The sequence below is a fragment of the Sylvia atricapilla genome, chromosome 4 (assembly GCF_009819655.1).
Source record: "Sylvia atricapilla isolate bSylAtr1 chromosome 4, bSylAtr1.pri, whole genome shotgun sequence".
Classification (NCBI taxonomy): domain Eukaryota; kingdom Metazoa; phylum Chordata; class Aves; order Passeriformes; family Sylviidae; genus Sylvia; species Sylvia atricapilla.
The window spans coordinates 38536602-38560439 of record NC_089143.1 but is presented as its reverse complement, the minus strand read 5'-3'; the positions used below and the strand labels follow the sequence as shown (position 1 = coordinate 38560439).

The 23838-nt window shown below is 40.4% G+C and overlaps 2 protein-coding genes across 6 annotated transcripts in view; one reads left to right on the top strand and one right to left on the bottom strand.

Moving 5' to 3' along the window:
* The window catches only part of CLCN3 (chloride voltage-gated channel 3), a 62084-nt gene extending 55201 nt beyond the window's left edge, over positions 1 to 6883 (top strand). For 2 of the 4 annotated variants that reach the window (XM_066317610.1, XM_066317611.1), the window contains 2 exons: positions 2066 to 2141; positions 3807 to 6883. In XM_066317610.1, coding sequence (XP_066173707.1) covers positions 2066 to 2141; positions 3807 to 3965 — 235 coding nt within the window. In that variant the 3' untranslated portion in view covers positions 3966 to 6883. The remainder of the gene's footprint in view (positions 1 to 2065; positions 2142 to 3806) is intronic. The other 2 variants (XM_066317612.1, XM_066317613.1) reach the window with 1 other exon arrangement.
* Positions 6884 to 8877: 1994 nt separating this feature from the next.
* Positions 8878 to 17702, bottom strand: HPF1 (histone PARylation factor 1). Of its 2 annotated transcripts, none has more exons than XM_066317607.1 (8): positions 17617 to 17690; positions 16306 to 16465; positions 14268 to 14454; positions 13686 to 13784; positions 12510 to 12660; positions 11707 to 11794; positions 10930 to 11102; positions 8878 to 9127 (listed from the first exon to the last, which is right to left on the bottom strand). In XM_066317607.1, the coding sequence occupies exons 1-8, from the start codon at positions 17671 to 17673 to the stop codon at positions 8996 to 8998; spliced, it is 1047 nt and encodes a 348-aa protein (XP_066173704.1). In that variant the 5' UTR covers positions 17674 to 17690; the 3' UTR covers positions 8878 to 8995. The 2 variants fall into 2 exon arrangements, with proteins under 2 accessions (XP_066173704.1, XP_066173703.1); XM_066317606.1 differs by lacking the exon at positions 8878 to 9127 and adding an exon at positions 9136 to 9631 and having other exon boundaries at positions 17617 to 17702.
* Between the last annotated feature and the right edge of the window lie 6136 nt (positions 17703 to 23838).

The window sequence follows — 23838 nt, the reverse complement described above, 5'->3', positions numbered from 1 at the left end:
ACTTACTGCCATTCAGCAAGCTTGGTCTGTGCAACTTGCTTGTGGAGGAGATACAATTTGTCTTGCAGAAATTTAGTCTTGTGCACTGCACAGTCTAAGGGCTGTATTTCCCGGTTATTATCTGTGTTCTGGCAACATGCAATGTATCAGAACATCTACAAATACTGGGTTCATAAAGAGTAAAGGAGAAAATGATCCAGTCAGTATCTCTTCTTCTGGTATCTAGTGATGGCGATTACCACCAAGTTTTTTGTTTTTGGAATACTAACAACTAAACTGCTGCTAGTTCTGGAACTTCAATCTGCAACTTTTGTTTCTACAATTCAAAATATTTCAGGAAAGTGATTTTAAGATTTAGAATGTTTGTAAATGAGACTGTTGGGAGCTGTCCAGTGATTATCTACTAAATAAATCAGCCCCCAGCATGGAAACGAAATGTTCACTGTAATTGCCTCTTATCTAAACTGCTCCTTGTTTTCTACATGATCTTTTTCTGTGCAGCTTTTCATTTAACATTCTGCTTTCCTGTATCTCTTGCATTAAACACTTCACATGCAACATCCAAGCTCCTACCACCATAGTATCTTGCTTTCCCTTTAGCATGTGTTTTAAAGCACTTGGGGAGGGAAATGTTGTCTGCTCATTCATATGTTTAGGATTGATCAGTGTCCTTGAGACAAGAAACCTGAAATGACTGGGACTTTTGTAGTTTCTCTGTGGGCAGAAGGACTGCTGCTATATGTGGCAATTGTTTAAATACTTCATTGGTTTCCAAGTTGGGATTTTTTCAGATGTATTTTAAAACACATTTATTTAAATGTTCTCCCACCTCTTTTTTGGCTTTTTTTCTTCAATACATCTCTGCATGGAATGGCAAGTAGTGTTTCCAGAAGCCTTTCTCTGGTAGGGAAAGGACCTAATGATCGGACACTTAGAAGTTAGTGTGGGCATGCACTTATTCTTGTTTTGGGAGGGAAATTGAAATCGATGGAACTTGACTGAAAAATATTATGATTTTTTTTTCATAGTTTCTGTTGTGGTTGAGTGTTCAAACATTGATATTGATGCTAAAATCTTCTCTAAAAAAAGCTTTATTGTGCAAAGCTATGTCAAGCTCTACTATAAGCTTTTAACTATTTTTATGATAAAGTAGCAGGAAGTATGGATGACTTTAATAATTATTTTATCCTACTTCATTTTACAAATTTTTGACATTCCACAAGTACACTGTCCATTACAAGACAAGGAGATCATCAATACTAGTACCTGTGGTGTTTAGTCATGGCATATAGCCTTGTGGATATCAAGGACTAATTTAAATTTTGACTGGCAGATTTCCTGGACCCTGCATATACCTGTTTAAAGACCTGCATCAACATACTGGTTCCAGTTCAGATTGGATTGTACAGAAATTGGTGCAGATGACAGAGAGAAGACTGAGCCTTAATCCTCCAAATTTATACCAGTATATCCATTCCAGGAAGTTGCTCTTGATTTGTCCTGCCATGAACAAGTAATTTGTCTGAATTTGTCTAAGGACACCAGATAGCCCAGCTCTATAGGGCACCTTTGAACTTCAGATGCTATGACTTTACATGGTTATTACTTTGTTCATCCACTGTGGCTTGTTAAAATGTGAATAATTATCTCTGTGTGTGAGGAGAAATAACTGTTAGACAAAGGAAATTCAAAGTATATTTTAGTTTCAGTGCTTTTAAAACCAAAAAATATGTCAATTGAGGGTGAAGGGATAAAGTTTGCCACCTTGATGTGTACCTGATATGAGAAACATACTACCCTGGGGTGATTGAAGAGCCAGTTGTGTTCAGCATTTTGGCAGAAAAAGGAAAAAAAGCAAAATCTGAGAAAGGTTAATGACTTTAAAATAAATTCTCATTTAATTATCTCATTAGCTCTCCTGCAACCATTCTTTTTCTTTTTGGTTTTTTTTTTTCTGGTTTTGTTTGTTTGTTTGTTTGCTCTAATCCTTTTTTATTATGATTAGAACTTTTTTTTTTTAATTTGATTTCACACCCAGTTATTAGCATAACATAATCTGTTGCAGGATTGTCTTGGGGATCATCACAAAGAAGAACATATTAGAGCATCTCGAGCAACTAAAGCAGCACGTCGAACCCTTGGTGATTAGATATATCAGATCTCATAATTAGACACATTAGAAGTCAGGAAGCATGAAACTTGTGAACTGTTCAGGGCTTTTATGACATCGGCTGAACACTGAAATCTTCTTATGCTCAAAATTTGTATTAAACGTAACGTGCAAAATCCTTTTTGTAGAAATGAAGCTCTAAATGTGAACATACTGTTAGTCACAACATTAAAGAAAAGTAAACAGTAAACTTTCTGATACTTGTGTTGTTGAGATCACATTGATCCAGCTGGTTGATCTCTAGAATTCCCCCAGTGGGAACGCACGCAGCTAGGAATACTTTTTCTCTGCCTAATGCAAATTAAGATTTTCATACATGCTAATTTCTTTTTTTTTTTGCTTTGGACAGCTTTAAATAGCTGTTAAATAGCAAAGTATCACATCTTTTGAGAAGCAAAGATAAGCATGTTTTAAATGCATCATTAGATCTTCCCTGTAATCCCCTTTTATCAACATGTTTTTAAAAAAATATTTAGCAAAAATTTTGCTAAAGTGTGATTTAGCAAAATTAGATTTTATGTATGTGATTCTGCCGCTGTTACCTGCAGCCATCAGTGCACTCCTTTACAAAATGTGCAGTGATACCAGCCACCAAGTGGCCTGCTACTGTGTTGACTGTTGACTTCAGAATCTAGATATGGTTTTAACCATGATGTTGTGAACTAACCCATTAGATAGGTGGTACACTTTGTCTTAATTTGGACATGGGTTGCTAGTTCCATGTCTACTAAACATACCCGCCACATTTAGCTGCTAATGTGCAAAACATGCTAATTATGTTCTCATTTTATGCTAATATTTCACAAGTATTTCATGCATCCTTCAATAAGACAAATTGAAATGTACTAACCAGAATAACAAGGGCAGCAGCTCATTCATTCTGCTCTTTGCTTCTCTTGTGATATTATCCTTTTGGACAGTCTCACTCTATTTGATGTTTCACAGTTATAGTTTTAAAAGACCCTGTCATAAGAGCACAGTATCTAAATTGGAAAATTAAAATTTTATTATTCACAGTTTTTTTCGAGGGCTGTGAACTCAAAAAACTAATTAACTTGTTTATTATACAAAAGTTTCACAGCCAGTACAGTGTGCTCCTATGAATACATTCAATCTGAGCCGTTGTTTCAGACTGGAAGGATCCTTCTAGTTTAAAAAAGGAGGGGAGTTGGATTTGCTTGATTTGGGGCCATCAAATGGTACATCACTTCTGATGGCTAGGTTGGAACATGCCTCCCTTATGAAATGGGATCACTGTCACTTCTTTTTCATACCTCTCTTTTCTTTGTCCCTCTTTGTTACTTTTTTGTTGGCATATGCTAATCAAAATTTGATTTTTGTAGAAACAAAAAGTTAAATAAAAATTGTAATGGGCTCTACTTGTATGACTTGTATTTCATTAAAATGGACTACAGCTGTCAGAGACCATCTGATACAGTGTCTCAGCATTGCTGTGTTTTATCAAACTGGTGGTTCCTCAACATTTTGATAAATAAAATGTTTCTGTTTAAATAAGAAAATCAGGCTGTTTACTTTTGCTCTATTCCTGTCAACAAAAAGGACTTGGCTACAGATTTGTTCCACTTCGTTATTTTCCTGCTTGGATTAATATCAGTCTTCCGTTTATCCTTTTCAGGCGCCTCCTTGGCATTATAACAAAAAAAGATATCCTCCGTCATATGGCCCAGACGGCAAACCAAGACCCCGCCTCCATAATGTTCAACTGAAACCTATAGCTGAGGAGAGAGAGGAAACGGAAGAGGAGGTTCATTTGTTGAATAGCACAACACTTTAGTCTGGGGAAAACTTCTAAAATCAGAGACGAGCTGGGTTTTTACATAACAGTGCTGCTGGCAATCAGGAGTCAGTCTGGGGGAGCATGTGGCCAGGAGGAAGGCTGATGGGAGTGTGGGAAGGGAGAGCTGCTGTCCTGCACTGGATGCGTCCCGAGACATCAGGTCTGCCATGATAGTGCAGTGGGTGAGCCGTGCAAAGTGGTGCCATTCTCCAGCCCAGCCTGGTACTTCAGCATTGAAGAGATGTTACTAATCCCTGTTTCTGGAGGGATCATTCTGAATTGAGCCATCTTGTGGAGACTGAAAGGTCTTGCCCTTTTTACCATTGAAAACTGTTGTGTTAACTCATGAAATGTATTAACTATTACTCGTCACCTTTCTACATTCCAGAAGAGCTTTATTTCTCTCTCTCCTGAGCCGTAACAAAGTCTCTTTAAAATTGGTGTGCCCTTTTGAAGCAGTTGTTTCTCATATTGAGATGTACTGTGAGTTACTGAGGTGTGATCACAAGAAGGGAGGTTTTTCTTGTGCCATTAAATGTGTAAGTTCGTACATGACGAAAAGCTTGGGGCAGTGCAGATGCACTGCAACAAAACCAGATTGAACAGGTAATACTTTGCGAGAACCATGCGAGACTTCTTTCAACCCGTCTGCTGTCATGATATGAGAAAACTAAAACCAGATGAAACCAGTATTTTAGAGAAAAATACTGGTTTTGCTGCAGAAAATATCAATAATGTGACCTGGTCTTATGCAATTTTTGTATTATTGAACACACTATGATATATACCAATGTTGTGCAGTATAAGAAAAAATACTGCTATTCTACTAGTTTAAGAGCTGGAACAATTCTGTATACGTGTATCTGGTAAAAAATGCATGCTTCAACACTGGAGATCTTTTTCCCCCCTGTAAAATTTGAGAATGGTCATTTTTATTTTTTGTTCACAAAAGACGCTCCACTGCTGACATGGTAGGAAGAAATGTAACTCATAATTTGCACTAAATGTATATTATTTTTCTTGAAGTTTTACCATTCTTTATTTATATTTGTATGGATTTAAAAAAATCTATTAAATATGAATCAGTTAATATCTCACATACCTAATTACCTTTTTAATGTGATTTTATAGAATAATTCATAATCCTCTGCGAGTAATGGAGGATTAGCAAATGTTTACAACCAGATGAAGGGTTTCAAGAAAATGGCTTCTTTATGATCCAGCATACAAGATCATTTTCAAATGCAACTTTCACTGCCGTTACCTTGGATTTCCTTTTTTCTTTACTAACAAATAACTGGAACAGTAATAGTAAGGTTTCATTAAAAAAAAAAAAAACCTGCAGGATTTTAAAAGTAATAGGAGAAAACAACTATTAGATAGATGGCTTTTGACTCTTCTTTTCTTTTTTTCCCAACTATATAAAGGTGTAAATTATATGTAGTCACACCTGAGCAGCAGGGCAGAATTGAATCCAGTACTTGAAAATTTGGCAGGACTTTAAAATTCAGCAGCAACACACATTTGGAGGTGAACTGACAGACCCCTAACTTCATTATAGTACATTGTTTTGTTTCCTATTCGTTTTGTCAGACCACCACCAGAACTGCATGCAGAGGAAAAATGACAATATGCTATAAGCCTAAATTAGGGAGGAAAAAAAATCAGGAAATCTGGCTGACAAAAATCATGTTTTGTAATATGAGGTTGGATAAAATTTATGTCTTTTAACAATTATGCTCACAAGACTTCAAAAATGGCAAGAATATAAACACTAAAAGTCTGAAATTATTATGTTAGTATCTCTAAGGCATTCATCACAATTACCTCAAACATCTTTATTCACAAAGTACTCAGTATGGTTTTATCTCAAGTACAATACCACAGTGAACCAAAATTCTGGCACTTTTGGTGAGTTGCACAAAAATGGCTGTGCTTAGGTAAGTGCACTGTTGAATTTTAACTGATTTTTCTTAGTAAAAAACTGCCATCTACATTTTATCATCTCAGCTCTAGCAGCAACTGGAACCAGTAGAAAGTGAAATGTTCCAGGGAGATCACAGTGATCAGGCCCTGTATTTAAAACAAGTTTGGAAACGAAACAGGGACTTGGGCTATGTAAAAATGAGAGCATGGCAACAACCAGCTGTACTCTCATGTGAAGTCAGTGCTAGTTGTTAAAAATTGCTCTGTTACATTACATAAGCCTGAAGAAGAGGAAACTTCACAAAGAGCAGGATTTGGCCCATTTACAGAAGGCAGGAAGTTGTGTGTGCCACTGATTTCTGTTGTCTGATTTTTTTTCTGCAGTGGAAGAATACAAACTCACTGCACATACAAAAATCACTTTAAAATCTCTACCATGTCTGATGTTACTGTAAAACACTGCTGTGTGTACTGTATTGCACCTAATTCTAGAGACTGCTGTCTGAATTAAAATACAGTTCACACTCCTGCTGTGTTTCATTTCTGTGTGGATCCTGAGTGCTGCACATAAATTGTGCATTTCTGTTTTCTCTTCTTAACCTGCGAAGCTTTCCCTGTTGACATTTAAAACGTCTGCTGGTAAACATACAGTAGAGTTCTGTTAATGAAATATGTGTGCCTGTGCTGTGCAACAGAAAATTCTAACATGAAACTTGCAGCGCCTTACTCAAGTTACTAATTTAAAAAGAATAAAAAAAGGTGGTGGATGGGAGGGGGAAAGTGTCAGCATTTTCTTATTTTTTAAATCATTCAGATACTGGTTCATGAACAATACATTCTTTGTTAATCTGTGATGTTGCCTAGAGCTGTATTTAATATTGATCTTAATGTTTTTATTTATAATAGTGTGGTAGAACTGCATATCATTACAGTAAAAGTTCTCATTACTGTGATGATTTAATCAAGCATTAAAAACTTCTGTATGACCATTTACTGTTCTGTCATGTTTTCTCATTGTTTTCACAAACAGGAGTTGTGTTGATTTTTGCATCTATTTTCCCTGAGAGAAAAAAAAAACAGCTAGAATTTTACATACAAAACTAGTAAGGTTTGATGAAAAGAAGGAAGTTTAGGAAATGCAATATTTGCATTGCCTAGCATTTGGCTATAAATCGGGGGCCAAATCAATTCCATGAAACCCATCTGCCCTAGGTGGGCTATTTTTCCAAAATAAAAATTCAACTATAGAATTAAAATAGTTTTGATTTAAAAGAGCTGAACGTGGATGCTCCTTTATTGTCTAAAAGGCATCTGTTGATTATGTACACATCACACAATGGCCTGGGTTGGAAGGGACCTTAAAGATCGCCTTTGATGTTTGCTTGTTCCAACCATCCTGTCATGGGCAGGGACACCTTCCATTACACCAGATTGCTCAGAGCCCCATCCACTGAACACTCTGAGGGATGGGCATGGACCTCCCCTCTGGGCAACCCATTTCAGTATTTCATCGCTCTCATAATAAAAAATGTCTGCCCCCCTCTAGTCTGAATCTACTCTTTTTTTAGTTGAAACCGTTACTCCTTGTCCTACTGCAGCAGGCCCTGCTGAAAATTCTGTCCCAGTTTCATGATACACAGCACATCAGTCATTTTGCAGCTGCTGTAACAGATTTCCTTCTCCAGCAGCGGTTAATACATGAGTATGGATGTGCAGTCTCAGGTCCTCATTTTCGCAGATCTAAGTTCATATTTAAGTTAAAAAGTTGAATTTTTAAGGTCCCCTCCACTGCAGCCCTTTCCATGATACTGGAAACTGAATTACTTTTTTAGTACTTGTATGATTGGAGGGCATTAATATAAAGGGCTCCTGTACTTGAAACATAAAAAGGAAAATGAGAGGGAAAGTACCTGTTTTTTTAATGTATAAACCAAAACTCTAGGGCCTATGAATGTGTGCATGTTTGTGCTTGAATAACTAAACATTAATATGCTGAGTGAAAGGGGTGAAGTTGTCAAATTTACACAAGTAGCTGTGGCATGTAATTACCTTATGCATTTGAAACTCAGTACTTTTGCAGCACTCTTTTAACTGTGATGTGTGTGGAGGTACATTGTACCTCCACTGCTCCCTTCTACCATAAAGTAACATAGCACTGGCAATCCATTGCCTTAGGAGTAGGAATGACTTAACATTTGAGCATAGTGCTAGTGGCCTATAATCTTTATCAGTAGCAATTAGTACTGTTGTCCTTATGTACTGATGTGAATTGCTACAATGGAAGTCAAGTCACTGGATGGTAGCAGGGCTGTTGAGTAAGAGCCAATGTTATTTTCTGTTGTTCCTGGACTGTTTAATCAATTGCCTGAGAATAAACCTCCAAGTGCAATACTAAGAACACAGAACTGGGGGCTAAGAACCTTGAAAACAATTAATTTGCACCTTGTACAAAATCACTTAGGTTTAATTTTTAAATGTTTAAAACTGGAGATTGCTTCTTCTGATTAGCAACGTAGCAGCCACAGTGGAATTCTCTAATTTCTCTTGTAATGTCAGCATTTCCTTCAGCCCATTAATTTCCTCCCACCTGAGTCAGCTCCAGCAACGTAGGAGAGGGATAGTGCTTTGCCACAGAAAAAAAGGCTGCAGTAAGGAAACGCTTTACCCGAGGGGTGGGACACACCTGGGGAAACCATCACCGGAAGCAGGGACACGGGGCCGGGTTGGCAGACGGCAGAGGCAGGCGGTGACCCAGTCACAGCGGCCCAGCCCTGCCCTGAGTCACTGGCGCAGGTGCTCCAAGCAGTGCCGGGCAGCGGCCCGCCTTCCCGTGCCCCCTTAGAGCAGCGGCCCGGGTCTGGCTCCCGGGCTCCGCAGGGCAGCGCCAGGCGGGCGTGCCAGCGCCCCAGCCGCGCAGCGCCCCAGCCCCGCTCCCCGGCCCGGGCCCGCCGTGCGCAGCCAGCACCGGGAAGCAGCGCGTTCCTTAGAAAACCTTTACTGACCGCAGGGGACACCGCCACCCAGTACAAAAAGACCCACAGACACACAAAGACAAGCCCGGTCCCGGGCACGCAGGGCCGTCCCCAGCTGCAGCCCCCGGCTCAGGGCGCCAGCTGATCCAGGTCCTCCTCCCGCCGGTTCCCCAGGTGCTGCTCGATGATTTCCGCAAAGAGGTTCCTCTTCAGCAGGGTGTAAGCCAGGGGCAGCAGCTGGCCCACCGTCTTGTGGAAGTACTGCGGGAGAGAAGGGAAAACAAGAGCCACCCTCGGCCTCAGTGGCTTTGTTAATTCCGGGAGCAGGCCCACCTCCTGGCTCTGCCCCACTCACACTGCACCATTCAACCCCTCCCCAGGGGGCTGAGCACATCCTCATGCTACGCCTGTGACAGCCACAGCAAGGGCAGGTGCCCGAGCTGCCGCAGCGAGAGAAAAATGGAGTGTTAGCAGTGCAAGAGATGATGGCCCCACTCACTACAGCATCCCAAGCTGCAGCTTGCAGGTGAAGTCCCCTATCCCTGTCACAGTCCCATGTCTCGTCCCACCCTGCAGTTCGAGGGGATTACAGTGTACTTACAGTAACCATTTAAGCACTTCAAATGTATAAACATCAGAGCATATTTAGCATTTGCAATCATTATTGTACGTGTAAGTCCATTGTATCTCTCAAACGAAGGGGACATGATTCAAGTTCTTTTCTATGTCTTGGGCTACAGATAAAGTGTCACTGTTTCTCTGTCTCTGTAAGTAAAGGGACAGGAAGGCTCCAGTCAGAATTGGAAAACAGCTCCAAGTAGGAGCTCCAAGACAGGCAGGGACTTAACTGAGCAAAACATATGTATGAAGTTACTATTCCTTCTGTTTACTAAACTAGGAATGAAGGTAACTCATGAAAACAGCTGCTAAGTTACAGGTGTTTCAAGCTGCAGCATAAAACAGACAAGACATATGACAGTACTGTAAACACTATTTTTCACTGCAGGACTTTGTCAGTGCTTAGTCTCCTGCTGAGAAGCACAAAGCAGGGAAGATGAGTATTTGCCTCCACCTACTCAAGAAAAATTGGAGTAACCATTGCATTCACTGCCCTTCCAGTTGTAGGAAGGATGTAAGCAGCTGAAGCAGCCTAGTCTCTGAAAGAAGGGTTCTAAATGAGCAGGATACCAAAGGAAAACACCACACGTTTTCAGATGCTGTATGGAACTAGAAAGAGAGCAGGGCATGAAATCTAGGAAACACATTAGCAATTTAACAGTGTATGGCAAGAGCAGTCAGTTTTCATACATTTCAATGGCTAAATATTTTAACCACTGTTCAGTACAGCTCTTTTGGGCCCACATCTAGTATCGAAAAACTGATCTTTCCCATGATATTCTGGAGCACTATTTAGCCAATACTAGTTTTGCTAGAAGCAGCTGCTTTGCAGGGGTGTTTCTATGATGATCCATTCCTATTAGGTTGATGCTGAAACCTCATGTGTTATTTTCTAGCCATGGACTAGGGACATTACAGCCATGATCCTTTTCATCAACAGGCCAGTTGCTAATTAAGAACAAAAAGCATTAATATGATTTTTACGTGTAATAAGTGCCATTAATTCAATCCCCTTACTGATGATAGTCACTGTTCAAGAACTGGGGCAGAGACTCTAGGTGGGAGGTGTCCTACGCAGTACAGGCAGGCAGCTGACCTGGGTTCACATTCTTCCAGCTGGAGTTACTACAAACATCAGGCTGTTTCTTCATCTGGTTGAATACGGTTGCCTATACAAGTAGCTGGGGACAGGGGACTCCAGCTATTCATTGCATTTGATCAGGCACTTCACACTCTGCTTCTGGATTGCAGGGCTGGGCTTTCATACACACAATTTTAAATTCAATGCGGAATGATGTTGTGTGACTTTTCAAGTCTTCATGAATTAAGGATATTCTTGTATTCTCTGATTTCAAGGGATACTTAATCTACAGCAGAACAACCTCTAGCCCATGTAAAAAAAAAGAAAGCATAATTTTGTGAAGTATGATTGTTGTAGTACTCACATGTGATCCATAGCAAAACAGGTCCATGCCCAGCTCATACCCCATTCCATAGTCACATTCATCATTAGCAAACTGAACAAAGGTCAGCATTTCTTGAATGGGTGCAAAGGCCTTTACTCTCTCTTCATCAGTTGGAGCATCAACAATGGCCTTGCAAATTTTTTTAAGACTGGCTGCAAAAACCAACAGCAGATGTTCCAATAAAGAAATTTAATATTGCACAAAAGTATTCTGTGGCAAAACTATACCCATGTGTCACACTTACATGTAAGGTAAGTGGGCACACCCTGAATTACTGGTGAAGCTTCTCCCTTTCCTTGGAAGGTCATTCTTGCCCCACACCAATCCCTCTCAGTTCCTCACAAAGGGAGACAAGCATTTGTGTGACGAAACTGCATCAAGGAACTCATTCTGGTTAAAATAACACTGGGAGAAGAGGGTGGATAAGAAACCCACACATCCCTGAATGCAGGTCAACTTTCTGGATCTACTTCCTGCATGGCTTTGACACAATACAACACAAATATTGACAATACAAAAGAAAAGGTAATCTAAATTACTACTTCAGGCATTATTGTCTCAAATTTAGCACGTTTCATTGAGTCTCATCAGGTTCCTTTAAAGACAATATTTTGAGGTTAAGTGTGATGGTTAGGTCTTCTAGGTTTTACTCCCACCACTCAAATTTTTCAAGTAGAAAATATGAATGCAGTTTGCTTTTTACTGAGGGTTGTTTACTTCAAAAAAGCAGAATGACACAGTAAATAAAATGTTTACCATTTGTTTCAGGAAGTTCTCTGTATCCAACATCATTTTTGTCTACAGGAACAACTAGGCCTGCTCCATGAAATGCTTTGGTCACCACCTGAATAAGACACAGAAAATGGAACATAGTACCATAAGACAGTACTGTGACTTAAAAATAACTCACCTCATTAAACACTAACACCTGACTGCTGGCGGTCAAACCTAATACGGTGTCCTGGCCCCAGGATATCAACTTACTTTCAAATTATATTGCAGGTAATTTTAAGTATTGAAGTTTGAAACAACTGGAAACTCCATTTCAGTCAATTCTGAAATCTAGGTAGTCATGTAGTCACTTCTGTTACACTGCACCACATTTGTTTAGTCCCCTCCTACCATAATTATTTTTGATAGGTATGCAAAAACCCTTTTATTATCATCCATATCATCCTCATTGATCCTGTTTTTAACAGATCCAACTCAACTATTTAGAAAAATCTTCCATTTAAAGCAGTTTTCTCCACACCCTCTATTTAATTCAGTTTTTAGACTACTGTGCTTACTGGGTTTTTTGGTGGTGGTCTGTTCTTTTTGTTTTGTTTTTAATTGAATGTCGAGCTATGATTTACAAAAGTAAAGTGTTTTTATTAATTCCTACTATTTGGAACACACTTGTAATCTTCCCTCTCTTGAAGTTTTATAGAGAGCTGATTACCTCTGGAATTCTTATGAAGCATCCTTACTGACTAGAAGGATGAAAAAACACAAACAGGAAGTAAATAAAAAAAATTTAACAGAACTTAGTTCTCTCCAGTAGATGAGGAAAGTCATACTTTCTTATCTCTCTGTTTCATCTTCAGGGTTTTCTGTTCCAGAGAATAACCCAGTTCTTTTGCTGTTCTTGTTAGCTTTTCATCTATGTCTTTCAAAACAGCGTTTTTCTTTTTATCAGCCACTTCCTTAAGTTTTTTTGACAAAAGTAATCTGCAAACAGATGAAACATGTCAAGTAAACAAAAGAAATAGCCTTTTAAACATTAAACTTCTAGATCTTAACAAGTTAGATTAGCAGTCCTGAGTTTATTTACACAGACTTGAAAATGCAAGCCTCTTAACAAGAGGCAAGAAAATAATTTAGCACAAGTAGTACTTGGGCTTTTCTTATCTGTACCTGCATTACCAATCTAGTTTAGGCAATCTGCAGGTGCTGAAGGTTCTCCCAGCCTCAGTAACTGTTCATCTTTCTAGCTTAAGAATTCAGTTTGCTGTCTCCATGCCATATACACCATTTGTCATCCAAGTCATGCACACAAATACATATTTATGAGCTTCCCAATGGTACTTTCAAAACAAATGTCCTCGTTTAACTCTGCACTGCACAAGGGTTCTTTTGCAGATGCCATTCTTCAGTCTGCTTTCACTGACACGTGTCTGTCCTGAGAGAGCTTTCCATTTTTAACCAGCAGGGATGAGATCAGTTGTTTACATTCCTGACCAGGAGCATGTAAAGCTCTGTAAATCAGACTGAACTACATATCCACGTCAGTGTTATCCTGCCACAGGGCAGAAATGGTACTTCTTGTAGATATTAATTATATAGAAAAAAAAAAGTATTTTTATGTAGGTAAGAACAAGAGTCAGATGCTATTCATCTACTATGATGCTCAGATTTCCTTCACCACTGTTTGAGATGCCCTTTTTCTACATACAAAATTATTTTAACATACCCAGTGGATATTGTTTCCAATTTAGAACCTGTCACTACCAATATATATAAGGAATTACATAATTAACACTTATCTATTTTAGTTCTGAAAGGAAAACACTGTCAAAAAGCCTACAAAGGCTTTTGAGAGAATCTTAAAACTTGCCAGCAGAGGCAGAAAATAAATGAGGGGTTTCTTAAGAACGACATATAATAAGTTAGTTTCATTATTCCACATCCCACCTCCCAATTATCAATTTCTCTCTATTCTGTTCTTTATAAATAAAAGTAAATATGAACCTTACTTGACTGCAGCAAAGACATTATCACCAACTTGTGAAATCACACAACCCTTCTTAGCTTCATTTGCACCAACCCACACTGGGAGCTCATCTGGCACATCCCTATTGATGAAAAAGTACACACAAAATAGTCAAGCCGTGTCCATTTCTCCTACTTCAAAGTAAAACTAAATTTATCTCCTCACCATGCTGCCAACTCCTTCAGAAACCTACCAAGAAATGCCCTTAGATCTAAAGCTCTAAAATCTTACAGTAAGCTTTGAAAAGAGCTTGCATCCATACATGCAGAAAGAATACACGTTCCCTTTTGGCAATTTGTTCTTCCCAGTACCACAGAAAAAGTTAACAATTAGTGAGTGAAAGTGCTCTGGATTGCTGGAGAAGGTAGATTAATATTTAAATTTAGTCTTCAACTTCTGTTCTCCCGCGATCTTTTTTAATAAAAACATAAAGCCATGTGTTAATATCCTACTACAAAAAAGAGATTCTTGTTTGGCGATAGGACCCAAGTTATGTTACATGAAAAAAGTGGCCAAAAGCTATGCACAGTTGTGGTGGAGCAAGAGCACACAGGGTATAAAATACCTGAAATATCCCATGTGATACTGTGTTCTGCTATCCCCAACAAGTATAGTCTGAAATTCTGGCGGATCATAGAAGAATCTCCAATGAAGATTGAAGTTCACAGCTGTTGATTTTGCTTTTTTGTGTTTTCCAGCAAGAATATCATATGGTCCAACCAGCTTAAGTCCAACACTTGACACAAGTGCATCTGAAAAGCAAACCATGAATAAGGTGCATATCTAGACTGGGTAGTTCTGATGTTGCTCAGGTATCAAAAGTTTCCATAAATTCAGTCAAACACTATTCACCAGACAAGGAAAGCTAAGACACTGTTTTGGCCAGACAGCTTTCATTCAAGAGTTATTACACTTCTAATATAAAGTAGCCAAGTAGCCATCAACAGTCCAACATCTGGATGGAGATGGGCGATGGGTGGTGTCCCTCAGGGTTCTCTACTGGGACCAGTATTGTTTAATATTAACCTTTATCAATTACACAAGATAGGATCAGCAAACCTCAGCAAATTTGTAGATGACACCAAGCTAAGGGGTGCAGATGACACTCCTGAAGAACAAGGTGCCATCCCAAGGAACCTGGACAAGCTCAAGAACTGGGCCCATGGGAATCTCCTCAGGTTTAACAAAACCAAGTGGAAAGTTCTGCACCTGAGTCAAGGCAGCCCCTGGTATCAGCAGAGGCTGGGGATGAACAGATGGAGAGCATCCCTGCCTAGAAGGACTTGGGGGTGTTGGCTGCAGCTAAAGCAGGGGAGGGAGGGGATTCTGCCCCTCTGCTCTGTTCAGGCCCCACCTGCAGTGCTGCATCCAGCTCTGGGGCCCCAGCACAGGAAGGACACGGACCTGCTGGAGTGGGTCCAAAGCAGCATCATGAAGATGATCAGAGCCCTAGAGCACCTCTCCTATAGACAGGCTGAGAAGGTTGGGATTGTTCAGTCCGGAGAAAAGGCTCCAGGGACTTTACTGCAGCCTTTTAGAACTTTAGGTATTGAAGGTAAGGACAAACATTTTAGCAGGGCCTGTAGCAAGAGGACAAGGGGTAATGGGTTTTAACTAAAACAGGGCAGATTCAGACTGAACGTAAGAAAAAAAATGCCTTATGATGCAGGTAGTGAAACACTGGGACAGAAACATGGTGGATGACCTAGAAACATTTAAGGTTGGGTTGAACTCAGCTCTGAGTAACCTGGCTCTGTTGAAGATGTCCCTGCTCTGTGTAGGGGGTTTGACTAGGTAACCTTTAAAGTTCCCTTCCAACCCAAACCATTCTATGACTCTGAAAGATACTGTCACTTCTAGAGCACACAGGGAAACCACATTCTGTTATATAATAATCTTGAAGAAGACGAAATCCAGATTTAGTAGTGCTTACACTCAGTTAAAGTCTTTTCAACCTCTCATCCCACCAGAGGAGGCTGTGGGTGCACAAGAAGCTGAGAGAGAATACAGCTCGGACAGTTGATCCCAACAGTTGATGACCAAAGGGATATCCCATAGAATATTGCATCATGCTCAGCATGACAAAGACCTGCTTTCTTGGAGATGGCTGAACACCTGCCTGCACACAGAAGGTGGTGAATTAATTCCTTGTTCTGCTTTGCTTGTGGCTTTTGCTTTCTCTATTAAACTGTCTTTAGCTCAACCCACACATCTTCTCACTTTGACCCTTTTGATTCTCTCTTCTGTCTCACCAAGAGGGAGAGAGCAAGTGCCTTTGTAGTGCTTAGTTGTTGACTGGGATTAAACCATAATACATGAGGAAACTTGAGTTCCATACTAAACATTTTAAATGCACTTGCAAGAAAGGCAGATTTAGATCACATTTAGTTCCTTTACATTGCACAACTTCAGTAATTACATTTTAGAAAGCCTGAAGTGTACATCTTGGTGATTATAGCCAGTTTTAGTTCACACTCATGTAAATATCTTCCATCTCAACTGAAAAAACTGAAGCTTCATTAAAATGCTGACCACCTCCAGTTTGCCTGCCTTAGGCTGCTTTTGGGATTGAAAGTTAGAAGAGGCAAAATTTAAAACCTCACCACTTGGTTTCTCAGGATCTAGCTCCTCACAAAACTTCCAAAACTGGTAGAAGTCCTCAGGCAGTCTAAGCCGATAGCATGTTTCTGCTTCTTGGCAAAGACTGTTGGGATTATTTGTCTGATTTGATCTTCTCTTCTTGACAGCTCCATTTTTTTCACTCTATAGATTAAAAAACCAAAAATCAACAACCACAAAACCAATCCACCCCTCCAAAAAAACTCAAAAAAACCAAAACAAAACAATTCCCACAAGTCAAAACAGAGTTTAGTTGCTTTCTGTTAGCTCTACCAAAGGATTCTACAGAGCTTTTATATAAATGGAGGAACAAGGATTAGATCAGTTAGGGCATGTTTGTTAGTTAAAGCAGCATATATACAGCCTAGAACATCTGTTTTGGACAGAACCCATTAAAAGTGCAGTCTGACAAAAGTAGCAAACATGTCTGAACTAGCAAACTGCTACTTTGATATTAATGGGTCAGTATAATCAACAGAAGCACTTCTGTTAGTTAATCAAGCAAAGGAGCAAGCAATCCCAAAGTTTAATCTAATTCTACACTGTTTTAAAATGACCATTTCCAATCACACTGCAGACTTCATACAATATATTTATGTGTTTTACAGACAGTTGAAAGTAGGAGTACTATTTTGTCGCATCAAATTACATAACACAGCAATAATCTTCTGGTCGCCATTAATTTAACTACTGTGCTATTCAACATCACGACTACTGCAGTTTTCAGTGCAGCATTTTAGAAGCATCTTGCACGTGAAGTTGCGTTTAAAAATGATGTAACGTGAACTGAAGCAGGCTAGGAAATCATCCACACGGGCACACTCTACTGGAGCAGTAGCCTCAACCACCCCATTCCCACATAAGTCTCCAAGAATCGCTACCCTCTCCCCATCTGAAAGAATAAAATAATAATAATAAAATTAATTCAGAAGCAACAAGGTTTCTTTCTTGTTCTAAAGACAGAGCAATGCGGCGGACCCTTCGTCTCTGAAGCAGGGCCGCCGCCAGGTAAGGCGGGTCACGGCGCGTGTCCCCGTTCCCGGCGCGGTCCCGGCGGGACGATGCGGCCCAGCGCGCCCCGAGCGCGGCGGTCCCCGCCAGAGGCCCGGGCGGAGGAGCGGCCGCCGCGCGGGGGAACGCGGGCCCCGCGACCGTCCCCAGAGCCGGGGAGCGAAAGAGAAGCAGGGGCAAGGAGACAGAGCACCGAGAGACGCCACAAGGCACCCGCGGGGATGCGGGCCCGCGGCCCTCGGAGGCGGCTGCCCCGCGGCCCCGGCCGTGTCCCCGCCGTGTACCTGCTCTCCGGCCGCTGCCGCCGCGCCGCGCGGCCTCCGCTTCCCGCCACCTGCCATGCGCTCCCGCCGCCCGCATCCCGCGCGCCCGCCGCGCGCACCGCGCCTGCGCCGCCCCGGAGCCGGGCTGGCCCCGCGCCGCCGCGAGGGGCCGGGGAGCTGAGGGAGCCGGAGGGGCGGGGGCGCCGGCAGGCCCGGCACACAGCCATGGGGGCACCCCGGATGGCCACTGCTGCTGGAGACAAGTCGGGAACTCAGCGCCATGTTCCCTAGCGGTAGATACGCCACATAGATACGAGTTCGAGGCTGATTTTTTAAAAGCCTGATTACATATTCGTGCAAGTTCCTGTAATACGAGTTAGGGTGGTATATTGGGATCAGACAGAGGAAGAGATAACCAAAAGTGTAATAATCTTCAGAGCTAAAGGCCCAAGAGAGAGAAAGCAATACAGGTTTCCAGGAGAAGGCGGGGGGGGGGGGGGGGGGGGGGGGGGAAGCGCAGCCCCAATCCCCTAATCTTCTGCTTTAGCATTTGAGAGCTGCCAGGAATATAAAAGCAGCATCACAGCTTCTGTTCAGTGAAAGAACCGTGGCAGCCGTGTGTAACATGCCGCAAGTGGGACGCGTTCCTCAGTTAACGCGGCCCGTAATCGCATTATGCAACATCCGCTGGCACTGCTCAAGTGCTTTGCATGGGAGAGGGCCTGGAAAACCAGCGGCCCAGGAGGCGGCAGTGGAAGCTGGTTATATATAGACCTTCACTTTTTTTGTTTCAGTAAGCGAAATCGCAGTGGGTTTATTTAAAGAAGCATTATGTAGTTAAGCTACAGGAATTGGTGAACTCACAGTGCCTACCAGAAAGAAAGGTGCATGTATGGCATAAATAAATACCGTGAGATCTTTTTTATCCTGCAGCCTGTTAATGTGGTAAATATTTGCTGTGACATAGATTATTGACTTTCGTCTAGGAATAACTGCAGTGCGTTTCAACCACCTGACAGCTGTACGACTCACAAAAGCTCGATGATGCTAAGTCAGGCTACAGCATTCACTTTTAAGAGTAACACACAGGAAACTTGATCCTGACTGATGATGGTACTGCCTGTACATAAAACAGCAAGGTTTGCTACGGTATAGATGGAGAACAAAGTCTTCATCAGTCTCATTTTTCAGATGGAAAAAATCGTTGTTTTAATCAGCATACCTGTTGTCGGCTTACCAAAATCCTGCATACACAAGGAAGGAATATTAAATTTCACGTCCAAACCTTGTTTAAGGATTTACATTTCATTGCCTGAGGTTAAGCAGAAACGAGGCACAAAATCTTACTAAGAAACCACAAACCTAATTTTCTTTCTGAAAAGTGTCAAGAGCAACTGGCCTGAGGTTTCTTTGGGAAATGCTTTCTAATGTTAGTCTCACTCCTAAGTTCTAGTATACAAAACCCTTAGCTATAATGCAGGCTAGCAGAAACCCAAAGGAAAAACAAGTAAATAAGGTCAGCATGAAAGCATCTACTTTTAGTTTGGGTCAAGAAGAAAACAACAGCTTTTCAAAGTTTTCCACCTTTAAAGAGTTTGACGTTTGCCTCTTATAATATTTTGTGTTATAGCTTTGAAACAGAAGTAACGTAAGCATCAAATAAATTTGTAATAGCCCCATTTTAGATATGCCAATACCTCACAAGGCAAACTTATACTGGAAAGAATACAAACTGACAAGAAAAATACTCAGTGTTAGTGCTAGGTGTCTAAAGCCTCACTTGGAGTGATTTTACCACTGGAGCCTTTACCTACAGCTCATGAGCTTTATTGATTAATCAAATTTTTTTATTCTTTTCTCCACACAAGCCATTAAAGACTCCAAGAATACTTCTCTTCTAAAACAGTCCACAGTTTGGAAATAACCCAGGACAGAAAAAAAGCACGTAATCTAGAGAGGAGGAGACGAAATGCTCTCCATCTGAGAATCCTGGTCTCCCACACTTTCCAGACAGGTACCCCAGCTACTAGATTATTGGTTAAGAGTACCAGTGTTTGGCCATATTTAAGATAAAAGAATTTTAATTTTTTTTAAATCACATTTTATGTTTCTATGCATATAGCGCAATGCAATCTTCTTGTAAGTACCGTCCAAACAATATTAGAATGAGTACCTCAAAAGAAATAGGTAATGAAATGCCCAGTTACCTCATCCTGTCCTGTCTTAGAATATTAGGCAGGTAACTCAGTTCCATTAAATGATGAAGGTGGTTGTGTTCAGAATAGTAATTTTGTATAGATAAAAAGTAACTTTGGGTAGATAAAAAGAGTATTTTTTAGTTTAGATGTATCCAGTCCCTGGTGGCAGCTGATGAGGTCTTTTCCAAACAGCACTTTTGAGCCTAAGTACACACTTAGTATTCAAAAAACCCTTTCAGCTTCTCTTCAGTTAAGTCCACCGTCATCAATTCTTCTCTGAAGCATGGAAATAGATTGTGGGGTGCCACTAGAGAGGCCCTTAAACAAGAAACCCTAAGATACTGAATGATCTGGGCACCATAGTAATTTTTTTCCTCTCTGTGAACAAGTGGTAACTCTCTCTGTATGAGAAGTAAGAACAAATTATTTGGAGGAGGATACAAAGTCCTAGATTTGAGAAGCATATATAATTCTATATTAGTAGTCTTATTTTCATTCATTCTGGTAACTCTAAGGCTGTAACAGAGAAGACTTTTTACAAAAGATAAATGACTACAGCAGAATTCATAAAGCAATATTTTAAAGCCTCCCCTTCAAGCTAGAAAATATAGCCACCTGTGTGTGTATATATCACCAGACTTCTGAATCAGGATAAACTGAGATTATCTCAAGATAATTTTCTGTAAAGTAGCTTTATCAAGCTCCACAGTTGTATGATTAGTCCCCCTCTGAAGTGGGCCTGGTTTCTTTTTTGTTTAGATTGCTTTGGTTTTGTTAATTCGTAAATAGGCAGAAACAGATTTTTTTGAGAAACCACAGAAATGAAGTATGTTTCTTTGAAACAGTTTTTCAGACCAGCTTTCTCAAAAGGTATTGTAGATACTTCCTGTGTATACACACACATTTCCTGATAAGTTTTATTTGCCTTTTGAGGTTATCAAGACTTTAGAGTTTTATAAGTATTTTTCCTCTTCTATATTCATTTCCAAGATTATTGCTTGATATCCAAAATATAACCTGTGCTATGCAAAAGGAAAAAAAAAATCTCAGTTCTGAATTTCAGAGTTTTATGGGTATTAATTATTGTGAAGAAAGCTTTCATGATTCAAAAGCCAGAATAAAAGTTTTGCAGGGTTGTTGAAATCAGATTTTTGCTTCCTCATTGCCATTCACTGACTCTTTCTTACTCAAGAGCCTTCCATTTCATTGCTTTCCTTTACTCCTTACAAGATGAAGATTTGCTCACCTGCGAAAAACACAAGGAGTAAATTAAGCTACCCTAAACCAGATATTCTGTGCTGAGATGTTACAGATCTTTAAGGACAGGGATCTCCAAGACAAAATATCCATCTAGTCTGGACTGCATTAGCAAATTACGTGGGATGCAATGCCTATGTTCACAAGCTATTTTCCCTGCCCTTCATCATATGCAGTCAAAAGGTAACTGTTTATGGTACTTCTTTTAGGTAGTTTCAAAGAGCACCTGAGCAGCAAGGGATACGTGTGTTCAGTCTCCTCAGCCACCACAACATACTGATAACTGGGCTCTGCAGTGTAAATAAACATAAACTCTAATTTCTGCTCAAGGACTAATTTTTACCAAATGTGATACTGCATTTTTCTTGACACAAGAGGGAGCCATTTAAATTCTTCTTACTAAAAAAGCAGTCTAAAGAATGAAGACAAAAATAAATACCTGAATACACGAGTGGCCACACTGATGTCCTTTCAGTATAGACATCATATTTCTGAACCATAGATAATGTTGCCTTATTCTATGCAATCACAGTGCATGTAGCATCTGCTGGATTTTTCTGTATGCAGCTATCACACTGGGGATGTACTGAATGCAGTGTGGCACAAATGCAGTTAAATTATGCTTTTAAAATGGTTTTAACACTGTGGTTTATGTGACTGTTCTTAATGAATTGCTTTACAAAGTTGCCAGCCTTGTTTTCAGGTTAAGCCGCACATAATCCTCAAACCACACAGAGCCTCTGTTCCTTGGATTATTAGCTTCTGTAGGGCAGCTCCACATTTTCAGGTTCACTGAAGGACACATCCTCCCTTTCATCAAAATAAGGATGAGCGGGAGCTGTGGACACTTTTCAAGGTCAAAGCCAAGACATGTCTCCAGGAGGGTTGTGAGCGAGCTGTGCTGCAGCAGAGCAGAAAGACACACAGTGCCTCTGCTGACTCATCACCTCACTGCTGCTTGTGATGACAGGTTGCCCTGGATCCCTGCCAGTTCCCTTTGCAATTCTGCAAGGAAGGCTACATACACCAGGATAAATGAAATAATACAATGTGGAGGGGAAGTTATAACTGGGAGAAAACTGATCAGGATACTGCAGGACATGTATTTCCTAACACAGCCTAGAGGTTTCAGGACATTTTGTGTTGTGAGCCTTCAAAAAGGAATATGGGTGAAGATACAAAGTCTTTCTGTGAAGGACTTGAAGTTAGATTAATATTTTAGAAGATAATATTATTTAGGCATCAATTCAATGGGCCTTGCGATAACTGCTCTTTACAGGAGTGTAAACCGATGGCTTGATAGTGCTGTAATTCAGCATTTGAACCACTTATTTAGATCTGGTAGCTAGCAGTAGACTATGATTTTATGGTGGCAGAAGTGTTTTACTGCAAGCCAAACCCTTTCTTTCTCCTCTAATTTGAATACAGGCAAACCATTCTGATTGCATAAATTATGAGTGCTTTGAGCACAGAACATCTACACTATTCTGCATTGAAATTACTTGTTAGTCCTGTGGTTGTACAGAACTGCAATTTATGTAGGACCATTTGCCATAAGCACAAGTTTTACAGATGACCATTGACGTACTGTTATAACTTGCTTGGTTTACTTGAAGTACAGCCATGTATGTTTGAAACACAGTGAGGCACAGTTCATCTGAATGCATTATCCCAGGAAGTTAGGAGTTGTCTCTAAGAATGTACTCCTACAAAAGGGCTGCTAATGTGAATACCTACCAAAACAATGTTTTCCCTTGTGAAAGTAAACCATAGAGTTAGTAATCCAGTTTTATTTCTGGTCAGCTATTGGAGGCAGGATAGATTGAACCAGGCCATCTAGGTAACTATATTTTTGGGGGAATTACATTTTTTTGTCATGTACAGATATTCTGGTTCTCTTAATCTAAAAATTTAACTTAAATTCTTGCCTGCATATGTACAAAATACTGCATACAGGTGAGGAGGAAAAAGAAGTATCAAGTCAAATTTGTGCCACTGGAGGCAATAAATGAAAAAGGGAAGTTTTAGGTCTGATACATAAAAATAGTCTAATAGCAAGTAATTTTAAGTCAATGACTACTGTGTAGCTACCCCTTGTGAGGTTTCATATTTCTTATATGCAAGAAGGATCACTTGATAAACATGTTTACGAGCAAGACAAACCCTTCATACATTGCTTTACCATTAGTAACTCCTAAGACTGGCATGTCTTTCATATGGTATCAGTAAACACCACCTCCCAGTCTTCAGTGTCAGAACCTCGAGACCCTATTTTTATGGGACAGTTCCCTCACATTGAGAGCAAGTCACATTCTGCTGTAACTGGATATTAAAGTGACAGTCACTACAAATAAAGAAATAAGATGCATCCCCGAAGTTCTGGTTGATGGTATTGACATTTTATCTAGTACGTATGCTTTGGCTTCCTCCCCCAAGAAATAATGTGGGGAGGAGGTAGAAAATTGTGGCTCTGAGTCACTTTGGCTTAGGATAGAGTGAGTCAGGAACTCAGCAGCTCAGCTGGGAGAATTGATCATGTTCCTGTTATCCGAGAGACACAGAGAATTGCTGGTTATAACTGACAGGCAAGGTTCTTCCAGGGGCAGGGTAAATCCGGTTTTGTGTTTAACATCCTGAGGGACAGGAGACTAGATCTTCCAATAAACCATTTGCAAATCATAACTTTTGTAGCCATTATTGCTGTGAGAGTCCCTAAACTTGAGGGTTGAGTATATAGCTTAGGGTGAACAATCCAATTATCTTTAGCAACTTCTGTAAGAAGCTTTTC

Excerpts from the sequence above, each read along its gene's own strand:
- HPF1 (XM_066317607.1), bottom strand. The coding sequence starts at position 17,673 with ATGGCAGGTGGCGGGAAGCGGAGGCCGCGCGGCGCGGCGGCAGCGGCC. Across the intron at positions 14,455-16,305 it reads AGATCCTGAGAAACCAAGTG|ATGCACTTGTGTCAAGTGTT; the intron begins GTGAGGTTTTAA and ends TTTGCTTTTCAG. Across the intron at positions 11,795-12,509 it reads TGAAACAGAGAGATAAGAAA|GTGGTGACCAAAGCATTTCA; the intron begins GTATGACTTTCC and ends TGTCTTATTCAG.